The sequence below is a fragment of the Orycteropus afer genome, unplaced genomic scaffold (genome assembly GCF_000298275.1).
Source record: "Orycteropus afer afer isolate SDZICR_OR568_19922 unplaced genomic scaffold, OryAfe1.0 scaffold00008, whole genome shotgun sequence".
In the NCBI taxonomy this organism is placed as follows: Eukaryota; Metazoa; Chordata; class Mammalia; order Tubulidentata; family Orycteropodidae; genus Orycteropus; species Orycteropus afer.
In genome coordinates, this window is record NW_006921595.1 from 12,786,107 (window position 1) to 12,811,001 (window position 24,895).

Sequence of the window (24,895 nt, forward strand, 5' to 3'; positions counted from 1 at the left end):
TTCCTGTGTGTGTTGTTAACAACGAAATAAATAGAATTAAGGGAAAAAATAAGTTGCATTCATTCTTTAGTTATGCTAAACTCTTGTTTGGTTTTATAAAGACTTAAGGGAATATTTTGGTTTAAGGTTTAAAGATTATTTCAAGGCAGTAGTTTAAGGAGTTACTCCAACCTCCACAGTTCCAGAAAGTACATGAAAATTTTAAATTCTGGTCTATATTTCCTCCCTTTTGATCACAATTCTTGTATAGAATCTTGGATCAAAGGATTCAGTAGTGGTAGCCAGGTACCATCTTGTTCTTCTGGTCTCATAGCAAAGGAGGCTGTTGTTCATGGAAGCAATTAGCTAAACATTCAATATTTTCCTCCTATTTCTGCTCTCTTTTTTCCTCTTGTTGCTCCAGGTGAAGAGAGACCAATTATGCATCTTGGATGGCCTCTTGCGATCTTTTAAGACCCCAGATACTGTGTAATGACCTAAGGTAGAACAGAAGCACTACACACATTATTAGGCCAGTTAACTGGGATATCCCACGAAGCCATGACCTTAACCAAGAACCAAATCCCATGAAGTATTTGGGTTGTGGATAAACAGTCTCAGCAGCTACATTTTTTTTTTTTTTTTGAAATATATCTATCACACAAATTTTGTAATTCAACTTTTTATAGGTATACAACTTAGTCTCAGCAGCTACATTTTTTTTTTTTTTTTTTTTTGCATCATTGTAAATGTATCTAGTCATGTAACTTTTGCCAGTTTATCTTTTTACAGGTGTACAACTTATCGACAGCAATTACAGTAATTGGCTGTGTGATTTTTTTTTTTTTTTTTTCTTTTCCCATCACTGTTAACCTTTCTTTCCCCTCTCCTCCTGTCTCTGGTAACCACTAATATACTTTGGTCTCTCTACAGTTACCTTTTCTGTTTTTGTTTGTTTGTTTGTTAAATGAAGTCATTAAATATTTGTTCTTTTGTGATCGGCTTATTGCACTTAGCATAATGTCTTCAAGCTCCTCCGTACTGTAGCATGTATAAGGACTTCATTTCTCCTTCAGTCTGAAAAATGTTCATTGTATACATGTACCAAACTTTGTTTATCCATTTATCTGTTGATGGACATTAGGTGGTTTCCATTGTTTAGCTTTCATGAATAGTGCGGCAGCGTACGTTGGTGTACAAGTCTCTGTTTGGGTCTCTGCTTTCACGTCTTTCGGGTATATACCTAGGAGTGGAAATGCTGGATCATGTGGTAGTTTTAGGTTTTTGAGAAACTGGCACATGTTTTCCATAGCGGCTGTACCATTTTGCAATCTCACCAGCTCTGGGTAAGGGTTCAGTTTCTGTACATCCTCACCATTTGTTATTTTCTGCTTTTTTTCTTTTTATTTTAAATCTTATCCACCCTGGTAGGTGTGGTTTAGGTTTGCATCTTTCTGATGGCTAATGACGCTGAACATCTTTTCATGTGTTTGGTGGCCATTTGAGTGTCCTCTTAGGTAGAATGTCTGTTTAGGTTTGTTGCCAATTTTATGATTGGGTTATTTGTCCTCTTGTTAGCTTCTATATTTTTTTGTTTTTTGGTTCTTGTCAGATACATGGTTTCTGAAGATATTCTTCTAGTTGGTACCTTATCTTTTAACTTTTTTGGTAAAATCTTTGATGAACAAAAGCTTTTAATTTTTATGAGGTCTTGTTTATCTTTTGCTCTTTCTACTTTTGTTATTATATTAGATAATCCATTGTAAAAAGCTAGGCCTGACAGCATTGCCCTTTCTTGTTCTTAAGAGAATTTTACAGTTTTAGTTTGCATGTTTAGGTCCTTAATCCATTTTGAATTTATTTTTGTGTATGGTATCGGGCATGGATCCTGTTGTACTTTTTTGCATGTTGAAATCAGTTTTCCCAGTACTGTTTGTTGAAGAGACTCTTCTTTCCACATTGAATAGCCTTAGCACTTTTGTCGGAAATCAATTGACCATAGATGTGTGAGGGTTATTTCTAGATTCTGAATTTGATTCCATTGGTTTGTGTGTCTGTTGTTACACCAGTACCAGGCTTTTTTGATTGTGGTAGCTGTGTAGTATATTTTAAAATCAGGAAGTGTGAGTCCTTCTCCTTTGTTACTCTCTTTCAGCCTTGTTTTAGCTGTTTGGGTCCTCTTGCTGTTCCATATAAAGTTGAGGATTGCTTTTTCTATTTTGTGTCTGATAATTTTTAATGTTAAAACATCTTGTCAAATATGATTTGAGGAGCTTTGGTGGCACAGTGGTTAAGTGCCAGTTGTTAATGGAAACATTAGCAGTTCCAACCCTCTAGTTGCTTTACAGGGGCAAGATTAGGCTGTTTGCATCCATAAAGATTTATAGCCTTGGAAACCCTATGGGGCAGTTATAGTCTGTCTTAAAGGGTCGCTATGAGTCAGAATTGACTTGACAGCAGTGGGTTTTTTTTTGGTTTTTTTTTTTAAATACATAAAGTTTTTGTGTATATGCATATACTTATCTTTTCACCAGTGTAGCTTTTGTAGAATATTAGTTTGTTAACATTACTATTACAGGTTTAGTCAACATTGAATATAGAGCACAAGTATTTAATTGTAGTATTATCCCTGGAATAATAAAGGTTAAGGTAGTGTAAGCTAAACTATATGGAGACTAATGTATTTAATTACTGAACAGATTGCTTTTAGGAAGAAAATAAAATGATGCTTTAAGGGTTAAGAATAAATAATGTAGTGGCAGTTAAGTGCTATGAAGAAAAATTAAACTATTAAGCCTAAGGATTTAACAATAGCAATAAAAACAAAGGTTAGTACACTACTATTCATATGTCCCACTCAAAGGAAATTTATTATGTCAAAAAACTAAGTATGAAATGGCAATTCCATTCACAAATCATATCATAATCCTTTTTAAGAAAAAGTTCATCCCAAAGCAAACCTTGTTAAAGATTTCACCTAGAACCAGTAAACAAAATAAGAGCCTAAACCATTAGTAGATACCATATAAAATATAGAAGTAATTACTTAAAGTGTAGTAGAAAATTATGATAAAAATATATGTAGTGTATTCTTAGTGGTTTCTTACATTCTGGAGGCCAGAAACATTTTCAAGAACTGCCCTTCAAATTTTGTATTAAGTTGGTGAGTGTGTGGTTTGCTGTAATTTCTAGAAACCTATTTCATTTTATTTTTCAATAAAAAATTGTTACAGTTCTTAGAAGTTAGGGAAAGTTGAGCTTGGTTTATATAGAGGTGAGCGGTGCATCTGTAGTTTATGCTATCATAAAATTATAGTTAGGGTTTTAAATACCTCATTTAGAATAACATGCAGTATAGTAATACAACTACAAGAGTGATGCTGAAAACATAGTTTCAGATTGTACGTTTTTCAACCCAATGTAGATTTGGAAATGTTTACTTCCTTTTATGCTTACCATCTATGTATGTATGTAATTAACTGCATTATTTTTAAATTCACTACCCTGGGTAGAATATCAGCTGTGCTCTTTCTTCACTTGGTAGCTGCCTTACATAGTCTGTTCTATGTGTTTATAGCTCTAAAAGAAAGTTCTTTGAAAGGGAACATCTTACAGATAAAACTTTAGTATCTTAATTGGGGCCCTTGTTTTGTGTGACTTTGTGTAACAAGGAAGAAATCTAGTACGTGTTTTTGTATGTATGGAAAAACATATGCTCCATTCTCCTTCAGCTCCAGAAAACAGGCAGCTGTGGCTTTGAACACTTTCCTGAGCCATAGTGACTTCTTGGTTTAGCCATAGGAAATGGGATTCAAAGGGACCCAGGGATGGGTAAGAGAGAGAAGCTACCATGTGTCCTCTATGTGGTATCTTTCCTCAGTTCTGTAAACCGTAGCTTCAGTTAATCTTTAGCTCTTTTTTATCACAATCACTTTGTGATTTTTAAAACATATTTTTGCCCTTGGTAATAACTTGGGAAATGCAAAATTTAAAATTTTTTCTCCCCTCCTGATAGGTGCTGGATAGCTTACTAGTCCAGTATGGAGTGGTGGAGAGCTGTGAGCAAGGTACATGTCTTTTAAATTGCTTTCAAATTTGTAAAAAAAAAAAAAAAAAAGCAGCAAATAGCAAGAAAACTAACTTTTTTTTTCTTCTTTTAGTGAACACTGATTCGGAGACTGCAGTTGTAAATGTAACCTATTCCAGTAAGGACCAAGCTAGACAGTAAGCAGTTTGGAAATTTGTCTATGTGTAACAACTAGGTTAAGTATAATAACACTAGATTTTATACCTTAGGGGGAGGGCTGGTGAATAGCCAAAACAAACTCTATTTTGTAAAGTTTGACCCCAAATTGTGTCTTTTTAAAGTTTGAATGTCTAGTGAAGAATCTGCATTTCTTACAGTTTTACTGCATTTTCAATATATTCGTAATGGCAATAATGCAGTGATATAGTATGAAGTTGAATTACATACTGTTTGCTAAAAACTTCAGGCCTGGGTATTGTTGCCAAACTACATGAAGACTTTTTTTTTTTTAAATTGGTGTGACACATACATTACTGCTATTTTTTTTCAAAGCTGGTAAGTTCATCACTTGCTAATACTAGTGTTAAATGTTAAATCATCATGCTTACTGATTTTTCTAATGCTACTGTTGTCATTTAGGAGTGTGTAGATATTGGGTAATGTAATTTGCTTTTAGATTTATGGAGAAAGTGCATTCCAATGCAACTGACAGATAAAACTTCACAGATCAAACCATCTCCTGTAGGAAGAAATTATTCTCTTGCCTTAAGAATGGTCTAATGAACAAACTGAGCACTAGAGAGAGAAAATGAGTCCCATGCTTTTGACAGATCGCCTCAGAACAGGATCATGAAGGGGAATGGCACCCAGAGTTCCCAGCACCACAGCCCTGAATGTAGGCAGACCAAAAAAAAAAAAAAACTGTTCTGGTTACCTAGTACCACTCTGACAAGAGAAATACCACAAATGGGACGGCCTTAACAAGCAGGAGTTTATTCTCTTACAGTTTGGAGGTTTAAGTCCAAGTTCAAAGTGCCAGGCTCTAAGGGCTGGGTGAAAGCCCCTCAACCTTGGGGTCCAGCTCTGCCTCCTGCTCCCGGCCCACTGGAGCTAGAGGCATTTCTTCACTCAGACACTGCTGGCTGCTGAGGCTGACAGGCCCAAGGTTGACAAGTAAAAAGGCACAGTCCTGATGTTACCAAACCACACGGCAGGCCATTAATTTTAAGTCCATTGGAAGTCCCAAGGTCGGCAGAGCATGGCAGGCTGCTGAACAATGACACAGCTACATGCAGGGTCCAAGTGTGCCATAAGCTAAAGACCATTCCCCAAGGCTTCTGCTTATATACAGGAAGCAGACCACATACCCAAAGGCAGCTACTCAGCTGCTCCCAGTAGATTCCACCATGGAGTTGATTATCAGTCTCATCATGGGGAATACTACATCCAACTGCCCAGCCACTCAACCAGGCCCCACCAAGTTGACGTACAAATTTAACTACCACACCAACTAACTGCCATTCAGTGTGTTTTGTCTCAAAGCAACCCTGAAGGACAGAGCAGAACTGCTCCGTAGAGTTTCCAGGGCTGTGAATCTTCACGGAAGCACACTGCCTTATCTTTCTCCTGCAGAGTGGCTGGTGGGTTTAAACCTCCGACCTTTTGGTTAGAAGCTGAATGCTTTAACCATTGCATCACCAGATCTCCTTGTAGGCAGACCAAGGAAGTCTTACTTGACCTCCATATCATAGTACAGGCAAAACAGATACTTGATGATACTCTGTTTGGGAAAGATGGAGAGGAAAGACCATGTTGGCTGATGGTGAGACCTAAAAGGAAAGGGAAACAGACTCCTGCAGTGGGAATTCAACTGGGTTACCAAAGGCAGTGACCACTCATGGAGGGACAAAAAAAGGAAAGACAGAAATGAGATAGAAATTTACACAACACAAGTGGAACTTGATTTTTTTTTTTTCCCCAAACTCATGCCACCAGAATTTATTAAGCACATCTGAAATGCCAAGAATCTATAACTGAACTTAGGGTGGCTGGTGTTTCTTTCTTTCTTTCTTTTTTTTTGGTGAAAGTGTACAGAGTACATTCATGTAGCAGTTCATACACATGTTGTTTCATGACATTGACTGCAATTTCTGACAGTATAATAGCTCTCTTCCTGTTTCCTCCCTGTAGTTATCTCTTCTCTGTGCTTATTTCCTATACTATAGCTGCTGTTCCCTGAGCTGTCTCCCTGTGCAAATACTGTTCTTTTGTTCTCCCATGATTGATCATTCTAAGGAGTGTATCTATCTGATGTAAATGTTCATCCAATATGCCTAATATGTATATATTATTTGGCTGGATGCCATGGGAAGGAGCTGAGTTCGGGAACTGGAAGATAACTGGGGGCCATAATAGTTTTGGGGGTCTCACCAGGCTCTATCAGACTGCTAAACCTGGCCTTTTTTTTTTTTTTTTGAGATTCTGAGTTTGGTTTCACATTGTTTCTCTTACTCTATTGTTCTAGTTACCTAGTGCTGCTCTGACAAGAATATACCACAAATGTGATGGCTTGAACAAACAGGAGTTTATTCTTTTGCGGTTTGGAGGCTTTAAGTCCAAGGTCAAAGTGCCAGGTTCTAGAGGCTGGGTGAAAGCCCCTCAACCTTGGGCTTCAGCTCTGCCTCCTGCTCCCGGCCCACTGGAGCTCTAGGCTTTCCTTCACTCACACAGCTGCTGGCTGCTGAGACTGACAAGCCCAAGGTTGACATGTTAAAAGATACAGTCCCGATGTTACCAAACCACACAGCTGGCCCTTGGTTCAAGTCCATTGAAAGTCCCAGGATTGGCAGAGCATGTCAGGCTGCTGAACAATGACATGGCTACGTGCAAGGTTCAAATGTGCCATAAGCTAGAGACCATTCCCCAAGGCTTCTCCTTATATACAGGAAGCAGACCACATCCCTAAGGCAGCTACCCAGCAGCTCACAGTAGATTCCACCATGGAGTTGATTACCCGTCTCATCATGGGGAGTACTACCACCAGCTGCCCAGCCTCAACCAGGCCCAGCCAACTTGACACGCAAACTACCACATCTATCCAGGATCTCCTGCACTGATCCCTTTTTTGAGTAGTTGATAGTGGTAGCTGGGCACCATCTAGTTCTGCTTTCATGGGGAACTTGATTTTGAAATTGGTAATATTTACATAAAAGGAGCTCTGGTGGCAAAGTGGTGGAAGCATTTGGCTGTTAACCAAAAGATTGAATGGTTTGGACCCACCAGCTGTAATGCAGGAAGAAACATCAGGCAGTCTGCTTTCATAAAGATTTACATCCTTAGAAACTCTATGGGACAGTTCTTCTCTGTCTTAAAGGGTTGCTATGAGTTGGAATTGACTAATAGGCAGTGAGGGTTTTTTTGTTTGTTTGTTTTAATATTCACATTGTTCAAAATTTTAAAGGTCCAAAGATGTACCTAATACAAATCTTTCTCCCAGTTTTGTTTCCCAACTACTCTGTTTCTTTTTTTCAGAAATAACCATAGGGAACACCAATGCATGTGTGTATTTTTCCTCCTTTTTACACAAATAATACCATAACATTTGAATGTTTTGTACATATAACTCTTATAGCTACATAGAATTTGATTATATAGATATGAAGTGGCATATTTAATTAGTCCCAAATTGGATGTTTAGTTTGTTTTCAGACTGTCATTTTTATGAGCAATGGTGCAATGAATGCCCTTTTACATGTGTCATTTGCACATGAGTATAGGCTAAATTACCACAAGAAGAATCACTAAGTTGAGTTATATGTTCATTTTAAATCTTGTTAGATATATTATCAGCTGTTGGTGAGTCTGTTTCTCCAAACTCACTTCAGCACACAGCTTTTGCAAACTTTGCCAGTCTAGTAGGTGAAAAGGAGCTCTGGTAGCATAGTGGCTAAGACACTTACCTGCTAACCAGACGGCTTGCGGTTCAAACCCAGCCACTCCTCGGAAGGAAGATTGGGCAATCCTACTTCCGTCGTGATACTGCCTTGGAAACCCAAGGAGGGGTCGCTATGAGTCGGGTTTGACTCGACGGCACATAACAACAACAACAACAGTAGGTGAAAAATGGTATCTCATCATGTTGATTTTCATTTTTTTCATAAGTGAGGCTGAACGTCATTTGAGATATATAAAAACATTCTGTATTCTGTTTGATTCTTTGTCTTTGTGGAAAAAAATGGCTGTCGGAGGTCTTGTGGGCATTACAGAAAGTAACCATTTGTGCTTTGAGAAGTAAATGTTGTTGTTTTTTTAACAAAACAAAATGAGAGAAAGGAAAAAAAAAACTTGCTCTTCAACGCTGTCAAGTAAGAGGAAGAACAGGAAAATGTCATGTTTTATATCCCCAGTAGATTGTGGAGTAGAAGTGATGACAGTGAGACAGCAGGGGCTCCATTTATCTCACACAAAGATCTGTAGTGAATATTTGTTAGAGCACACAAGGAAATTAGAAATTGTCAGAGGAGTACAAGTTCCCTTGTTTGAAAATGTATGCGACTCTGGTTTTGTAAAAGGAAAAATAATGCTCAGTGTAACAGTCAATTAGTTGGGTGTGATGACATGTTGGAGACGTGACCTATTTAAAGACATAAGATGAAATTTAGTAGGGACAAGTAAATTCACATTTAACTTATTATTTGGCTAAAGAATTGAGAGTACAAGAACAAGAAGAGTAAAACTGGCTCATCAAGGTGGAATTACTGCTGAAAATAATAACATGACAGCAAGTAGAATGTGGAGACACTTCTTGAAACACTTTGTAGTGGTTGTTAGAGTTTGCCCTGCTGATCCCAAGGTGGGTGGGTGGGGAGGCTGTTAGGAATTGTGTAATTTAGATAATCAAGGAAGGTTGGGCAATCCTACTTCCGTAGTGATACTGCCTCGGAAACCCAATGAGGGGTCACTATGAGTCAGGTGTGACTCGACGGTACACAACAACAACAACAACAACAAACAAGTAAATTAGATATTTCAATTAGAGATACAGTCATCATAGCCCTTGTTAGAATAGTTAAGTTAATATTTATTGTATTATTATTATTATTTTTTTAAATGACAAAAAGTTCCTGCAGTGAATTATTTGATGTGGGCCTTCTAGCCATTATCCTCCATTCTGTGATGTATTGTAAATCCTATTATCCATGCTTGTTTGGGGTGGTGTGGTGTTTAAGGTCGGGTGTCAACTTGGCTGGGCAACTGGTAGTAGTTGTTCCCTATAATGACTGGCAGTCGGCTCTGTGGTAGGATTTGCCTTGAGCTGCTGATTGTTGAAGTCATCCACTTGGGTTATTTCTGTTGGAGCAACACAGGTGAGATGTATCTTGAGTCTTGCCTTGCTGGAGGGTATAATTCAAATCACCACCTTAGATTCCTTGAGGGTGTACCGACACTCCTGGGAAGGTTTGCCCTTCTCTTGCTCTGGTTCTGTGTTTTGGCTCATCCTTATCTCACCCCTGGATTTGGGACAGCAGCTGTCATCTGATCTGCTGATTGAGGTTCATCAAACCCTGAGAATTGGGAGGATCCTCCAGACCCACTCATGGACCTGGGACTTGACAGCCTGCCAGCCTCCACCACTACTATGTGAGACTATCCCTTAGGTGTCTGTCAGTTCTGTGAGCCGTTACAGCGAAATACAGAACCCTAAGATGGGAGATTACTGGGAGGAGGAGGAAGAGTTAATGCCTGAAATGATGGAGTGGCATGGATTTGGGACATCTTTAACCTCCGCCTCATGGGGACAGGCCTTGTGCTGATCTTTCTGAGAGAAATTGTCCAAGCAGTTCCCAGTGAATGAAAGCAATGTCCCTGTTGTCCATACATGTCTCCCAATGGTGAAAGAACAGTAGGAGAGCAATCACTGGGTTGTAGTTTCTGCACAAGTTGTTACCTTATAAGAGTATCGATCCTGTCCCACCTTCCACTCCTGTAACCATTAAAAAAATGAGGGAGAATTAGATTGTGTATTCAGAGAAAATTAACAAATCAAAAGAATGGAAAAGTCAGTGTTGTGATAACAATGTTATGAAAACTGGTATCGATTAACAAAGTTTTCCAGTAGGAATTTTTTTTTTTTTAATTGTGATTTAGGTGAAAGTTTACAGAGCAAATTGACTTTCCATACAGCAGTTCACATACACTTTGTCTCATGACATTGACTACAATTTACTCCGATGTAACAGCTCCCCTCCCACTTCCTCCCAATAGTTACCTCTTCCCTGTGTTGATCCCCCATGCACTCCTGCCCTTGAACTGACTGTCTATGCATAAACAGCCCTTTTTTCTCCCATGATTGTTCTCTCCAAGGAGTGTATCATCTTCAGTAAGTGTTGAACTCATGTGCCTACCTTTTATTTGGCTGGAAGCCACAGGTGTGGGTTCAATTCCAGACCTGAAGGGCAGCTAGGGGCCTAATCTCAGTGGTTCTACCAGGCTCCATCAGATGAGCAAACCTGGTCGTCCCCCCCCCTTTTTTTTTTCCAAATGAATTTGAGTTTTGTTCCACATTGTTCTCCTACGCTATCCAGGATCTCCTACATAGATCCCCCTGTGAGTGATGGACAGTGGTAGCTGGGCACCATCTAATTTTTCTGGTCTCATAGTGGTATAGGTTGCAGATCACATGGTGTACCACTAGCTTGGACTAATTGTTTCCATGAAGTCTTTGATTTTCTTCATTCTTCTTTGCTCTGGACAAGAAGAGACCCATTGTTGCATCTAGATGGCTGCTTGTAAGCTTTTAAGATCCCAGTCATTGCTCGCCAAAGTAGGAGATGAGGTAATGTTTTGTGTAGTATGTTATGCTAATTGAGCTTGGTGTCCCCTGCAGCTGTGGTCCCGAGCCCACAGGTTCAACTACTCACTCCCTCTGGGTTGCGGTCTGTGACCAAAAAGTGACTACAGCCTTGTCTCCAGTTCTACTGTACACCTGGGAATTCTTACAGAACATACAAGTACACTTGTAGAACCATTGTCTGCCAACCCTACACCTACACATGGTCTTGGGTATACTCCCCGCTGCATGTTGTTGTTGTTCTTGTTATTTGCCCCGCTGCATAGACATACCTAATATTTCAGTCTGTCCTCCCATCTATCCACCCATATACCCATGTTTGCCTTCACTGACAACTCAGTACTGTATGTGCAAAAGGGCTAATCTTTGTTGTCTGCACTTCCCCTGTACCTCTCTATGTCTTCGTCTTCCTCAATGCCACCATGTTGATCACTCACATTTGGTACATTGCCCTTCTCTTCACCCAACTCAATACCTGTCTCCACCTGTCTATCAGTGTTCCCTTCCCTCCCCTTCCACTCCGGTAACCAATAAAGAAAATTTCCTTCCATATATAAACCTTTCCTTGACTTTTACGATAACAGACTAATACAATATTTGTCCTTCTGTGATTGACTTGTTTCAGCATAATGTCCTCCAAGTTCATCCACATTATGCAGTGTTTTGCAGTTTCTAGGTTATTCTTTAGGGTTGCATAGTAGTCAATGTGTGTATGTACCATAGTTTGGTTATCCGTGCCTTAGTTGATGGACACCTAGGTTGTTTCCGTCTTTTTGGTTATTGTAAATAGTGCTGCGATGAACATGGGTGTGCATATGTGTGTTCTTGTCGTGACTCTCACTTCTTTAGGATATATACCTTATAATGGAATGGCTGGGTTAAATGGTATTCCTAATTCCAACTTTTGAAGGAATTGCTGTACAGTTTTCCACAGTGGTTGTACCATTTGACACTCCCACCAGCAGTGTGTGAGGGTCCCAATCTCTCTGCATCCTTGCCAGCATTTGTTATTTTCTGTCTTGTTGAATTTGCTGCTAGTGCTGGGGCAAGATAGTATTTCATTGTTTTGATTTGCATCTCTCTAATGGCTAATGATCATGAGCATTTCTTCAATGTTTGTTGGCCGCCTGAATATCCTCTTTGGTGAAGGTGTCTATTCATGTCTTCTGCCCATATTTTAATTGGATTATTTGTCCTTTTGTTATTGCAGTGTTGGAGTTTTCTATAAATTGTAGAGATAAGTCGCTTATCAGATATGTCATTGGCTAATATTCTTTCCCAATCTTTAGGTTCTCTTTTGACTCTTTTGGAGAAGTCTTTGGAAACACATAAAAATATAATTTTTTAGAAGGTCCCATTGATCTTGTTTCTCTTCTGCTGTTTGGGTTATGCTTGATATTCTATTTATGCCATATATTAGGGCCCCTAAGTTTGCCCATAGTTTTTCCTTGAGGGATTCTGTAGTATTAGGTTTCACATTTAAGTCTTTGATCCATCTGGAGGTGGTTTTTGTGTACGGTGTGAGGTACAGATCTTGTTTCATTTTTCAACAAATAGATATCCAGTTTTGTCAGCACCATTTATTAAACAAACATTCTCTTCCCCATCTAATGGATTTCGGCCCTTTGTCAAAGATCAGCTGACCATAGGTTGATGGATCTATTTCTGGGTTCTCATTCTATTCCATTGGTCTATGTGTCTGTCATTATACCAACGTCAGGCAGTTTTGACTACTATGGCTGTATAGTATGTTTCGAGATTTGGTGATGTGAGATCTCCTACTTTGTTGTTCTTCTTCACTAGTGCTTTGCCTCTAATATGAATTCATTTTTTAAAAAGGAGAGTGCATTTTTATTCTGTGAGGAAAATTGATTTTATATGAGAAGCAGTGGATGTAGTGGAGAAAGCAGAAAAAGCATGGACTCTAGAATCAAGTCAGTCCAGACTGTAACCTTAATCTCTCTGACCTTGAACTTTCTGAGCTACAGAGTGAAATCCCAAAAAAACCTAATATTTTCATGCATACGTGGATATGTTAATAGAAAAGAGTCTTATGAAGAAATAGTAACTCTTATTGAACCCACTGATTCTGGGATGCATCTGGAGCGACTTAAAGTTGGTAGGGTAGAGAAGGCTAGTCCCTCCTGGACTGGCTCCACAGAGCCTTGCCCTGGCATGACCACCTGCTACCTGCACCAACCTAGTATGATTTCTCCACTGCCTTTCCATTGCCTAGAGGGCTGGGCAGGAACATCTTCAGATATTGAGGGCTCAATTGATATTTTCAGTTGACCTCTTCAGTCTTCTTAGCATCTGTTATTGGAGAGTTTATGTAACAAGATGTGCTTGTAAATGTGTGAGTAGAGAATTGGAGGTTAAGGGGATTCATTCTAGAGTCCAGGTAAATGGAATCAACTCTCTATGGTACCATTTTTCTAACTATGACTTGGTCAGGTCAGTTATAGTTTGATTCACTGCCATGTGTAATACGAGAATATTTATAGTCCTTAGTTTATGAGCTGTTGAAAAGAAAGAAGGTATTGTCCCCCAAATACTTTTCATCCTAATATCTCAAATGTTAACGGCTCTTTTTTACATACGTGTGTGTGTGTTGTGTGTGTGTGTTTAAAGAGAAACTTTAAAGATCAATGTCTTCCATTTCCCACCATAAAAGCTCCTTTTGTGGAAATTTAGGGCCACCCTCAACCTTCTTGACTGTATTCAAAGCACACTGTAAGCATTTTTTGTTGATATTGATACCCTGTTATTCTATATATATATACTTCATTTCCAATGATGAATGACCATTGATACTGAGGTGTTAGGGAACCTAGTTTAAAAAGTGTTTTGAGTTGTCTTTTTATCAGTTAGCGCTCATTGAATGCCACTTTAAGATGATTCCTCAATATGGTTATGCTTCTAAGACAAAATTTAACTTGGAAGTTCCTGCCACCTTGTGGATCAGAAAAATGAAAAATTAATATCACCATAAAGAAAATATCGTACATCTGTTTTAACATTAAGCCTGGAGTATGTATTTAGTAGTGAATGCATCTTTTTTTGGTCCTCGGAATAAGAGAAGCTTTGTTGTTGTTGTTGTTTGCCGTCGAGTTGGACCCAACTTACAGCGACCCCTCCTTGGGTTTCCGAGGCAGTATCATTACGGAAGTAGATTGCCCCATCTTCCTTCTGAGGAGTGGCTGGTGGGTTTGAACCGCCAGCCTTCTGGTTAGCAGTCAAGTGCCTTAGACACTATGCTACCAGAACTTCCAAGAGAAGCTTAGGTCTTTAGAATACTTGCTTCCTGCCTTGTTCCAATGAAAACTCAGATAGGTAGTCAAAGAGAGACATACCTAATGGAGTTTAAAAAAAAAAAAAAAACTGTTAAAATTCTTAGATGATTAGTTCTTACACTTTCTTTCCTTTAGCGTTCTTAAGGTGTTTTTTTTTTTTGGGGGGGGGGAACAGGAATACTTATGTTAAAATTATTTTACTGGTACCATTGTTGATCCTTTCTGTATTAGTTTGAAGAGCTGTATCAGGTGCATGTAGTTACGGCTAGAATTGTTTGACAAAGCAACTTTTTAATGGCAGGGGAAAGAAATTCAAACTTAATCCTTTGAGAAATTGTATAAATCAAAGATTTATTATACAAAAATATATAACATATAAATCAGCAAGACAAGGGGATCTCTTGCCAATTTGCCCTTCATATATCACCACTGTAAAATTTACTGTTAAGCTATGTAGAACTTATCCCATGTGTCATAATTTTAATAATGAAAAAGATCATTCTGCATAAATAGTTCTGTGCATAATTTTAAATTAAATACAGGTAGTCCCTGTACTACCTGTGCATAATTTGAGTACTGACAGACTGTACCTAGAACTGTCGTTACTTTATTTTATTTTTTTGCTATATCATTGTTAGTAATATGTACTACATACAGTGTTGCGGCACTTAATTTGCTGATACTATCATTCTCAGATGTTTACATGCAGATGATCAGAGACCAGATTCTTAATCTTAAAGATACTTATAATAAAAGGAAATGGTAATGAAAACAGAACAAAAATTAGATACTCAACTTATGTCAGAACTGGCTTACAAAGGAGTCCTTGAAGCAGAACCCCATGTGAGTTGGGGACTGCCTGTATAATCTCTCCACAGTTGTTTGTTCTTGCCAGTTTATATACTGAGTTTTCTATAGTTCACCTAGGTTGTTCCAGTTATTGTGCTTTTAGAACCAGTTTAGTAATGAAGCCCTTTGTAGGTAAATATTTAGGCTCTATCCTTAATTATTATTACCTTAAGGACAATCCCTACAGTGGTATTACCAGGCTTTTGATAATTATTGCTGAATCGTATGTACCAACCTCTTATTCTTGGTACAAAGGGAAAATTGATTGTATGAGTTTATTTTTTTTAAGGGTCCATGTGATATATCAGTGACATCTGGGAATAAGGAAAATGAGATTTTAGATACAGAATTTTAGCATTGAAAGAAACCATAAGTCTGGTCTTTCAGTTTTATAGATAAGAAAGCTAACAGCAACAGAAAAATGATCTTTTCAGGGTCACACACTACTGTTTAAGCTGGGCTGGGATTCTGGTCTCTAGTCCATGCTCTTTTTTACTACTCCGATCTGGCTCTGTGTACTCTTGGTTAAATTTCAGTCTTCCGATCTCATTTCTTCATCTTCCTCTTTTACCTCTCTTCTCTCCCTCCTTTCTTCTCCTTTTTTCCTTTCCTTCATCCTGTCCCCTCCTCTTTGAAATGAGAGAACTGTACTACTTACTCTCTCAAGACCCTTTCAACTCTAAAATGTGATCCATCCCAATAAAGCTCTTATTAATAAAGTTTAGTGCTCCTAACTAGCAAAACCACTCACCTTTCTACAATTGCTCTTAAAGCAGTATCAAATCAAAGAGTCAAGTAATGAGAATAGGAGCCCAAGTAATAATACGTGTTGGGTAAGCATCCTTGAGTTCTTTTGAAACCGATTACATAGATTTTGAATAATTCCATTGAACAAGAGGTTTTTTTTTTTTTTTTTTTCTTTTGTCTTTTTCTGTAAATGCCTTGTATATATAGTGGATTTGATGAAAATATAATTATTCCCCATGAACTCAACAGATTGCCAAATGATACAGCTGAATATCAAACTATATACATGGAAAGGTTTCAGAAGTTGATTTAAAATTCAGAAGAATTAGGGTTTCTGTCATGAGCAGACCATTCATTGCTCTGTTATCAGTTTAACTCTTGTACCTTTTCAACTATGTCCATGTTTAGAGCACTGTGAGTTAGAGAGCCAGGTACTCTGCTTGGTTGGAAGTTAACAAAATGTAACTACAGTATGGGCTGTCTGCTCTCTGAGAAGAGCAGTATCAGTTTGGGGCCACGGGGGCCTGAATAGTACACTTTGTAATAGAGTACTATGTCTTTTGAGCTTCTGCAGTGGTAGAATATTTATCTCCCTCAAGGAATACTACTTTAAAATAGCAAAATGAAGTTTAGCGGTTACCGTTTAAGCCAAATCAAGAGAGCTGTTTCTTGGTACTTGAGTGACTTTATTAGATAGTTCCAGAATACATAGAAGCATCTGGTGTCATACATGCTTACCTCCATTTATCCCCATGGAGAAGGATGTAGTAGGTGTCTGTCCCTCAAGGAAGAAGGTATTTATTATGACATTCCACCAAGACTCCTTTTCTGTAATAAATATACACCGTAAATACTGAGTTTTCATTTGTGAAGTACTTTCAGAAATAACCAAAATCTCTCTTGAGTCCTTAATCCACATTCCCATAAAAAAAAAAAGAGGTGGGAGGAAAGCAAGGAACAGTATGTTAACTTAAGGTTCTGTCACCAAAACCAAACCAAACCAAACCTACTGCCATCAAGTCAATTTTAACTCATGGCAGCCTTTTTAGGACAGAGTCGAACTGTCCCATAGGGTTTCCAAGGCTTGTAAATCTTGATAGAAGTAAACTGCTTCATCTTTCTCCCAGGGAGTGGCTGATGGGTTTGAACCACCGACTTTTTGATTAGCAGCTAAATGCTTCAACCACTACACCAACAGAGCTCCTGTTGTGTCACTGGTGGATTGTAAAATAAATTGCAGTGAATGCCTACTGTCACCCTATGGAGATTAGAAAAAGAATGCCCTCTGACATAGAAATTACATGACAATATCTCAAAGATACAGTTTGGGGCAGGGGGGCCATAAAACAATGTATATTATGATCTCTCAGACATGGTTTTAAAGAAGGTACTGAACATGTACACACATGTATGAACATATAGAAAAGACCAGCCTATTTGCAGAGTTTATCATGGTTAATGATGATTCTGGGAAGGGCCTTGGAAGGAGTTGGTGATGAAAGAGCAGTTTTGTGTTTTTTTGTAGTTTGATTGGGGCTCGTCAATAAGAATTCTTTTTCCTTCCTTCCATCTAAATCAAGAATTGACAGTAGATCTCCAAATAAGATGACACTGAGCAACTAGCGAGAGACCATTTCATGCCTGTTTCCTTTCCCTGCCTGGGATAAACTCGGGGGCCCCCTGCATAACCCTAGGGAAAATGTGGCATCTTTTTTTGTTTTTCATTTTGCTGTGTATGGGGCAGTTGGAAAGGTGTTCATTATTAAGACTGTGCTTGTGTGTGCTTTTGAAATCTCTGCCAGCTTATTACTGTTGTGTACTCCAGTTTTAATATATGTGGTAAGATAGAGCACAACAAGTTAGATGAATCTTACATAAGAGGTGCCAGAACTAAAAGAGTATATAATACATATATTCATATATACTTTTTTAATATAAAATTCAAAAATAGGCATAATTAATCTGTGGTGGTAGAAGTCTGGAGGAAGAGAAGTTACTGGCAGGAAGCTCTGATGGAGCCCTTACAGTACTGGTATGTTGTGTTACTGGATCTGGATGTTTATATGGGTGTTTACCATGAGAAAATTCATTGAGTTTAAGAAATGGGTATATTTTCATATATATAATATAAAATTGAAAAGTGAGTGGGGGGAAGCCCTCCTCTGAAGCTAGGTGGATAAATAGATATATAAGATGAAAAATAGCTTTTTGTTTGTGTATTTCTCCCCCCTATCACCTTGCCTCTGTGCCCAAAATCAGATGATAAATCATGCAAGGTCACTATCACTGTTTTCTCAGTTCTGGCTCATAATAGGTACTGAGAATTTGTTTGAATGATTGTTATCCTGCATATTAAATTCTACCAGTCTCCTGAGGTGAGCAGTTTTAGAGGCATTTGTTCTTCAGATCTGAATATGTTTTAAAATATTTGGTTCTTTCAGAGAGTAAAGTGGTAGGTACATGCATTTCTAATGTCTTTTTTGATTTAGAACTACCTAGAACAAGGACTGCTGACTTCATTCTCTTTGTTGTATTCCTAGGCTGTTGTTACTAACCTCATAGATAATAACTACAGCTTAATCAAGACTTTTTTTTTTAACTTTTTCTTTTTCATTGCTAGATGGCAAACATGTTCCTTTGGAACCCTGTCTGGTTTTTTTCCCCCGTGTGTTCTTAAAAGGAAAAATACGTGTTTTTGAGTGTGTGTTATATATGGTTTTAAAGCTTCAGAATCAGGTTCTGGGATGACTACTTTTTTAGTTGCTTTATTCAGAGGCTTTAAAGGCAATAATCCTGAGTGGGTAAGGAGGGTGTTGCTTTGCTAAAAGATTTATTATGTAGTTTCATTTTTCTTTTCACTCCCTGTCCTTTATCAACTTTCAGAGCTTTAGACAAACTGAATGGATTCCAGTTAGAGAACTTCACGTTGAAAGTGGCTTATATCCCCGATGAAATGGCTGCCCACCAGAACTCTTCCCAGCAGCCTCGGGGTCGCCGTGGGTTTGGGCAAAGGGGCTCATCAAGGCAGGGGTCTCCAGGATCACTGTCCAAACAGAAACCGTGTGACTTGCCTCTACGGCTGCTGGTTCCTACCCAATTCGTGGGAGCTATTATAGGAAAAGAAGGTGCCACCATTCGGAATATCACCAAACAGACCCAGTCTAAGTGAGTATTCCCAAGCTTACGGTGGGTGTTAGTGTTTTTGCCTTTGAATCGTAATAACAGGGTATGTTGTTCTGGTACCTGGTGTCCTTTGGAACATGGTTATGATTCCTTCGTGCATAATACTTGGGAATCTGGTAAAAGCTTGTGATTTGATATCTTCTTAATGTTCATCTTATATAAATCTGGGGCTAAACCTTAAGCTCGAAGAGGACCTTGAATTTTCACACATGAATGGACAACAAATGCTACTTAATCCACTTCTAATGGGGGGAGGCCCTGGTGAACTAGAGGGCAGCTTCTGTGTTTTTCTCTGTTCCCTCCATTTGATAACTGCATTAAGTACTTACAGAAGCAATTTTCTAGGTACAATCCATTTCATTAATGACCTCAGTACACAGATCTTTATTTAAGTCTTGCCATACTTCAATAAAGAGCTATTTATCTTATGGTTCAAAGTCATCCTATAATTAAGCCGTGTTATTTAGAATGGCTTTTTCTTTAGGATGCTGATATTAATAGGCAGGTTTTAAGGGACTGGAAGATTCTTGGTCAGACACTAGAAATAACCTCTGAGGAGTAGAAAGCAGGAATTACTTGTTTTTATTTACTCTGGTAGCCCCATTGGTAAGTGGATTGCCCAGTAGGCATAGAGGGTATTTATCAAATTAGTAAAATTATTGTATGTGAATTATGTTTAGTATTCTTTCAATGTATCAGTTTAATCGAATCTGATTTTAATTTGGAAACTTCAGTACATTATATATTAGTTGTTTTACTTTATAAACCATCCCGTTGAGGAGTACTTGGATGTTTTGACCCAGAGAAGCATGGTGATGAACTCTGTTTCCACCCCTAGTTCTGTAAGGTGCTGCCAGGCACAACTCTGGGACTATTGCTGCCATGTTTTCTGAAGACCCTGTGAGGGTACTAGGAGGAAGGAGGTGTAGTGTACATATAATCAAGTATCAATCTACATAAAAGAGTTGGGGCATGGCCTAGGCTGTTTACAGTACGAAGAATGACTTTTCTTCTTAAATTCAGTAAGTTTAATTTTATGTGTAGTTTGAGAAATTAAGCATAGTCTTTTTCTGAAAGTAGAGTTATGGTGCTGTGTACACCCTTGCTGATAGATTTGTTCCACCAGATTTAAGAAGAAACTCAGTCATCTTAGGAACTATGCCTGTATTCATTTCTCATGCAGAACCAAAACTAACTATTGTGGTTGCATGCCCACCCCACCTGCAGAATGACTTCCAGTTCTGCCACCTTCTGCTTTGAATCGGGACGTGTTTGGGTACTGGTCACCTATGTGCAGAATCACTGGCTTTGACCTAATGATGTAGGGGGCAAGGAAGACAATTGAACTTCAGCTTAGATCAGTGTGCATGGTTTTAATCTTAAAATTTAAATGCTTTTTGTTTCCCTTGATCCACCTTTACCTGAAGAAACCATTCAGAAAGTTTCTCTTTGTCATGTGGCACACTTGAGTTGTTCCTTTTAGCTCCACTCATTTCCTTGTCACATGAAAGAGCTGCTGTGCTTTAAATTGTACTGTTTGTTTTATTTAAGGCAGGAAGATGGGGGATGGAGAAGGAAGGGAAGTGATTTTTGTTATATCCGATGATTCATTTGCAGAGCTCTGCCAGTGGATTTAATTAACTCTTGCCATTGAAACAAGTCATTATTAGAGCCTCTGTTTCTGGAATGGTCTTAGAGCTGCCCTAATCTGCAAAGCAACATTCCCTCTCCCAGAAGAGAGAATCAAAGGGTGAAAATAAACTGGAAGAAGTGAGAATAACATGTTACTGGAAGACTCACTCTGACTCACTCAATGCCGTCAAGTTGGACCCAACTCATAGCGACCCCTCCTTGGGTTTCTGAGGCAGTATCACTACGGAAAATGATTGCCCAACCTTCTGAGGAGTGGCTGGTATGTTTGAACTGCTAGCCTTCTGGTTAGCAGTCAAATGCCTTAGGCACAACGCCACCAAAGCTCCTTACCGAAGACAGGTGTTATTAAAAGTGTTGGGGGATTGAATCTGTGACAGAGAAAATGGTTCAAGCAAACATTCAGGAACATCTAGCACAAACTTTTGTTTCACTTGTATGAAGAAGTGGTCTTCCACAAGTTATGTAGCTCTTTGTTTTCTATTGTTTCAGTGTCCAAAGGTAGTCACAAATACTTGATTTTTCCTAAAACGTACCTTTTCTTATCCTGTAGTTATTTCCTTTCTTGTACTTTCCAAACAACAACAAACTTATTTCGTGCTTAATTCAAAATGCACAAGTATACGATGTTAAAAGAAAAAAGAGACTTCATCTCACCTCTGAAGTAGCCATTATTAAGTTTAGGATACATCCTTATATAAGACTCATTGCCTGCATTTACTAACTTGTGTGGCTTAAAAAAATCATAATCAAGTTCTGCACTGTATCCCCCCCCCCATAAGATCAAGGATTTTTTTTTTTTTTTTTTTTAAACCATGTTATTAGGTACCTGTAATTTTATGACGTTTATTGTTGCATTGTATGGATGTGCTATTGTTTAGCCATCTTGGCCATCTCTTACTGATGGACATTTTAAAGGTAATTGCAGTTTTCTTCCTAGCAATTGTAAATAGTGCTACAGAGACCTTTTCTATACTAGTGGTTCTAAACCAGGAATAATTTTTGCCCCCAGAGAACATTTGGCAATGTCTAGAGCTCTCGTAGCATAGTGCCTAAGGCACTTGACTGCTCACCGGAAGGCTGGCGGTTCAAACCCACCAGCCACTCCTCGGAAGGAAGGTTGGGCAATCCTACTTCCGTAGTGATACTGCCTCGGAAACCCAAGGAGGGGTCGCTATGAGTCGGGGCCAACTCGACGGCAAACAACAACAACAACAACAGAGACATTTTTTGGTTGTCCCAACTAAGGATGTGTGCTATTGGCATCTAGTGGATAGCGACCTACAATGCTCAGGACAACCCCCACAACAAAGAATCTGGCCCAAAATGTCAATAATGTTAAGAGTGAGAATCCCTGCTATATATCAGTTGGGCCAGATATGAAGATATATCTGTAGGAGATGTTATGAGAAACAGAATTGTTGGATTAAAAAGGTAATGACCATTTGACATTGTGGTAGGTCCTGACACTTTGCCCTACATTCTGGAACCATGGATGTGTGCCCACTTACCCATCCACTTACCAGTACTTAATTCTGTCTTAACATATTTGCATGTCTACAAGAAAACTGTATTTCATTTGGCACATTGGTAATTACTTAGTGAAGTTGAACATCTATTTGATTATTGGTCATTTGCTTTTTCTTTGAGGTAAACTTTGAATTCTTTGGGTTCCATTTTTGTTACTATTTGTACTAGACTTTTTTCCATCAAGATTGCAGAGTGTAGAAAAAGCGTTACAAAGGAAAGCATATGAGAAATCTGCTTGGACATATTAATAGTGGATGCACTTTCACAATAAGGAGTTGGACCTGGTTTGTGGGATTGCAACTCCTGCTCTCTTGTTATGTACTCTAGTTCCTATTTGTCTTAGCACAGGAAAAAAAAAAAAAAGCCTTTTGTGTGAACCAAAGCTCTTTGACATGAGAGGTTTGTTCTGTGGCATATAAAAGGAAGCTTTTAAGTACATACAGGTTGGACAGAATGGAAAGATGTCCCTGCCTAGTTGAACTGAGGAGGGGATTGTTCTTGTGTATCTAAGTCACTGATCCTGACAGCTTATCAAGAGTGTATGCTACTAAGGGAAGTGAGTCATCCACTGTTGAACCAAAAGTCCAGTGACTTTGCATTCAGTAATTACAGACTGTATTGTGAATACATGCTTACAGCTCTCCTCCTCCTCTCTGCTTGTGCCCACCTTAAGAATTGATGTCCATCGTAAAGAGAATGCAGGTGCAGCTGAGAAGTCAATTACTATCCTCTCTACTCCTGAAGGCACCTCTGCAGCTTGTAAATCTATTCTGGAGATTATGCATAAAGAAGCTCAAGATATAAAATTGTGAGTAACGAGGATCAACCTATGAAGAAATTGATATTCATGGTGTTTTTATTTTGGATTTCTATAACAGCTCTTGGGAGTTGCTAACAAATAAAGGGAAATTTATGTCATGGTGAGTCATCATGGTGGTTTGCATTACCAATTTGGTTGTGAAGCATCAGTCTTTCAAATCCAGCTATTTTATTTTCATTCATGCTGAGAAATGGACTGAGTTTTGATAGTGGGGAAGTAGAGTCCAGATGTAGAAGAAAATAGTTGGGAGACAGGGAAAGCCCACCTTAAAGAAGTAGCACTGGGATTCACCTGAGGCAGAGGCCCCAAGTCCTAATTGTCTTTTACTCAGAGCCTATTTGGGCTCCTGTTCTTGTCTGCCCAGCCCTACCCTGCAAGAGCTGAGATATGGAGGTAGGAGAAATCCCTGATGCTGTGCCGAGATAAACTGGAGATTTTTTTGGGTGTTCTGATTAGAGCTACGTGTCTTTTTCCACAGAACCTCTGAGTGGAGGCTGGATTCTGTGCTACTTTTAGAGTATAGAACAGTGCTACACTAAAAAGAGAATACAGAATGAGGTACTTTATTTAGCCAGGCAACCTAAACACCTACAGCATCATATATAATACCTTATATTTAAAAGATTATAACATATATATGATAATATATAAAATTATAATTGTTTAGTATAAAGAAAAATAAAAGCCTACTATACACTTAACTTCACTGTTAGTTTTTAAAAGTAATATGTAGATGACTTAAAAATTTAGAAAGGTACAAAATGAAAAGTAAAACCTCTGCTTTCTGCTGTTACACTCTTCCCCCAAAGTTTAGCCACTGTTCAGTTTCCTTCTGTAAATTATGCATGTATCTGTAGAGAAGTATTCTAAAATTTAGTTGTACATTGTGTTCTGATACTGGCAGTAAAAGTTTGAGTGAGAGGTGTTTTCCAAGAGCTAAGAGAATCTATCATTAAAGGCAAATATTCCTTGAAATGAATAAAAAAAAAAACTACTTGAAAAATTCTACCCCAAATACTTGATAATGTTTTTTTGCCTTCTTCATTCATATATTGCTACTGTATAGGCTAACAACAAGATTTAAATTATAAAGAATAACGCTTTGTGTATGGCAGGTCGGAATTAAATGTTCATTGAATGTATGTAATCTTTTACCCAAGAGTGGATTTAGTTATTCTGATTTCACTGCCATTTTTCTGTTTACAGCACAGAAGAGATTCCCTTGAAGATTTTAGCCCATAATAACTTTGTGGGCCGACTTATTGGTAAAGAAGGAAGAAACCTTAAAAAAATTGAACAAGACACAGATACTAAAATCACAATATCTCCGTAAGTGTTGCCTTGCTTTCTTTTGAGTTTTGAAACAGTATTGTAAAGCTGCATGCTATGTATTAAGCATAGCTTCTCTCACTTTACAGCTTGTATCCCAACACGTACACTTAGTTTCTGAAACTCAGTCTACTGCCTACCATCTGGTTCTAATCCTCATTGAAAACATTATCTGTTCCTAGGGAAGCAGCAAAAAAAAAAAAAAAAAAACTAAAAAACCCCACTTAGATTGAATTGATTCTGACTCATAGTGATCCTATAGGACAAAGTAGGATTGCCCATAGGGTTTCCAAGGCTGTAAATCTTTACAGAAGCAGACTGCCTCATCTTTCTCTCACAGAAAAGCTGGTAGGTTTGAACTGCCAACCTTGTGGTTATTTTAACCACAGTGTCACCAGCACTACCTCCTGAGGAGGCAGAGAGAACTAAATGCTTTACATGCACATTTCCTAGTTGTATTTATGTTGCCATGATCCAAAAGAGAAGTTCTTTGACATTTATTTCCAAATTGGAGTTAGATAACCCAATTCATTATCTATTACTATGTTGTTGTTGTTGTTGTTATGTGCCGTCGAGTCGGCCCCGACTCATAGCAACCCCTCCTTGGGTTTCCGAGGCAGTATCACTACAGAAGTAGG

At 38.5% G+C, this 24,895-nt stretch overlaps 1 protein-coding gene across 1 annotated transcript in view; it reads left to right on the top strand.

Moving 5' to 3' along the window:
- IGF2BP3 (insulin like growth factor 2 mRNA binding protein 3) overlaps positions 1 to 24,895 on the top strand; it is a 225,841-nt gene that overhangs the window by 140,869 nt on the left and 60,077 nt on the right. Inside the window, exons 4-8 of the mRNA XM_007945906.2 lie at positions 3,995 to 4,046; positions 4,140 to 4,203; positions 18,629 to 18,910; positions 22,782 to 22,916; positions 24,135 to 24,257. Coding sequence (XP_007944097.1) covers positions 3,995 to 4,046; positions 4,140 to 4,203; positions 18,629 to 18,910; positions 22,782 to 22,916; positions 24,135 to 24,257 — 656 coding nt within the window. The remainder of the gene's footprint in view (positions 1 to 3,994; positions 4,047 to 4,139; positions 4,204 to 18,628; positions 18,911 to 22,781; positions 22,917 to 24,134; positions 24,258 to 24,895) is intronic.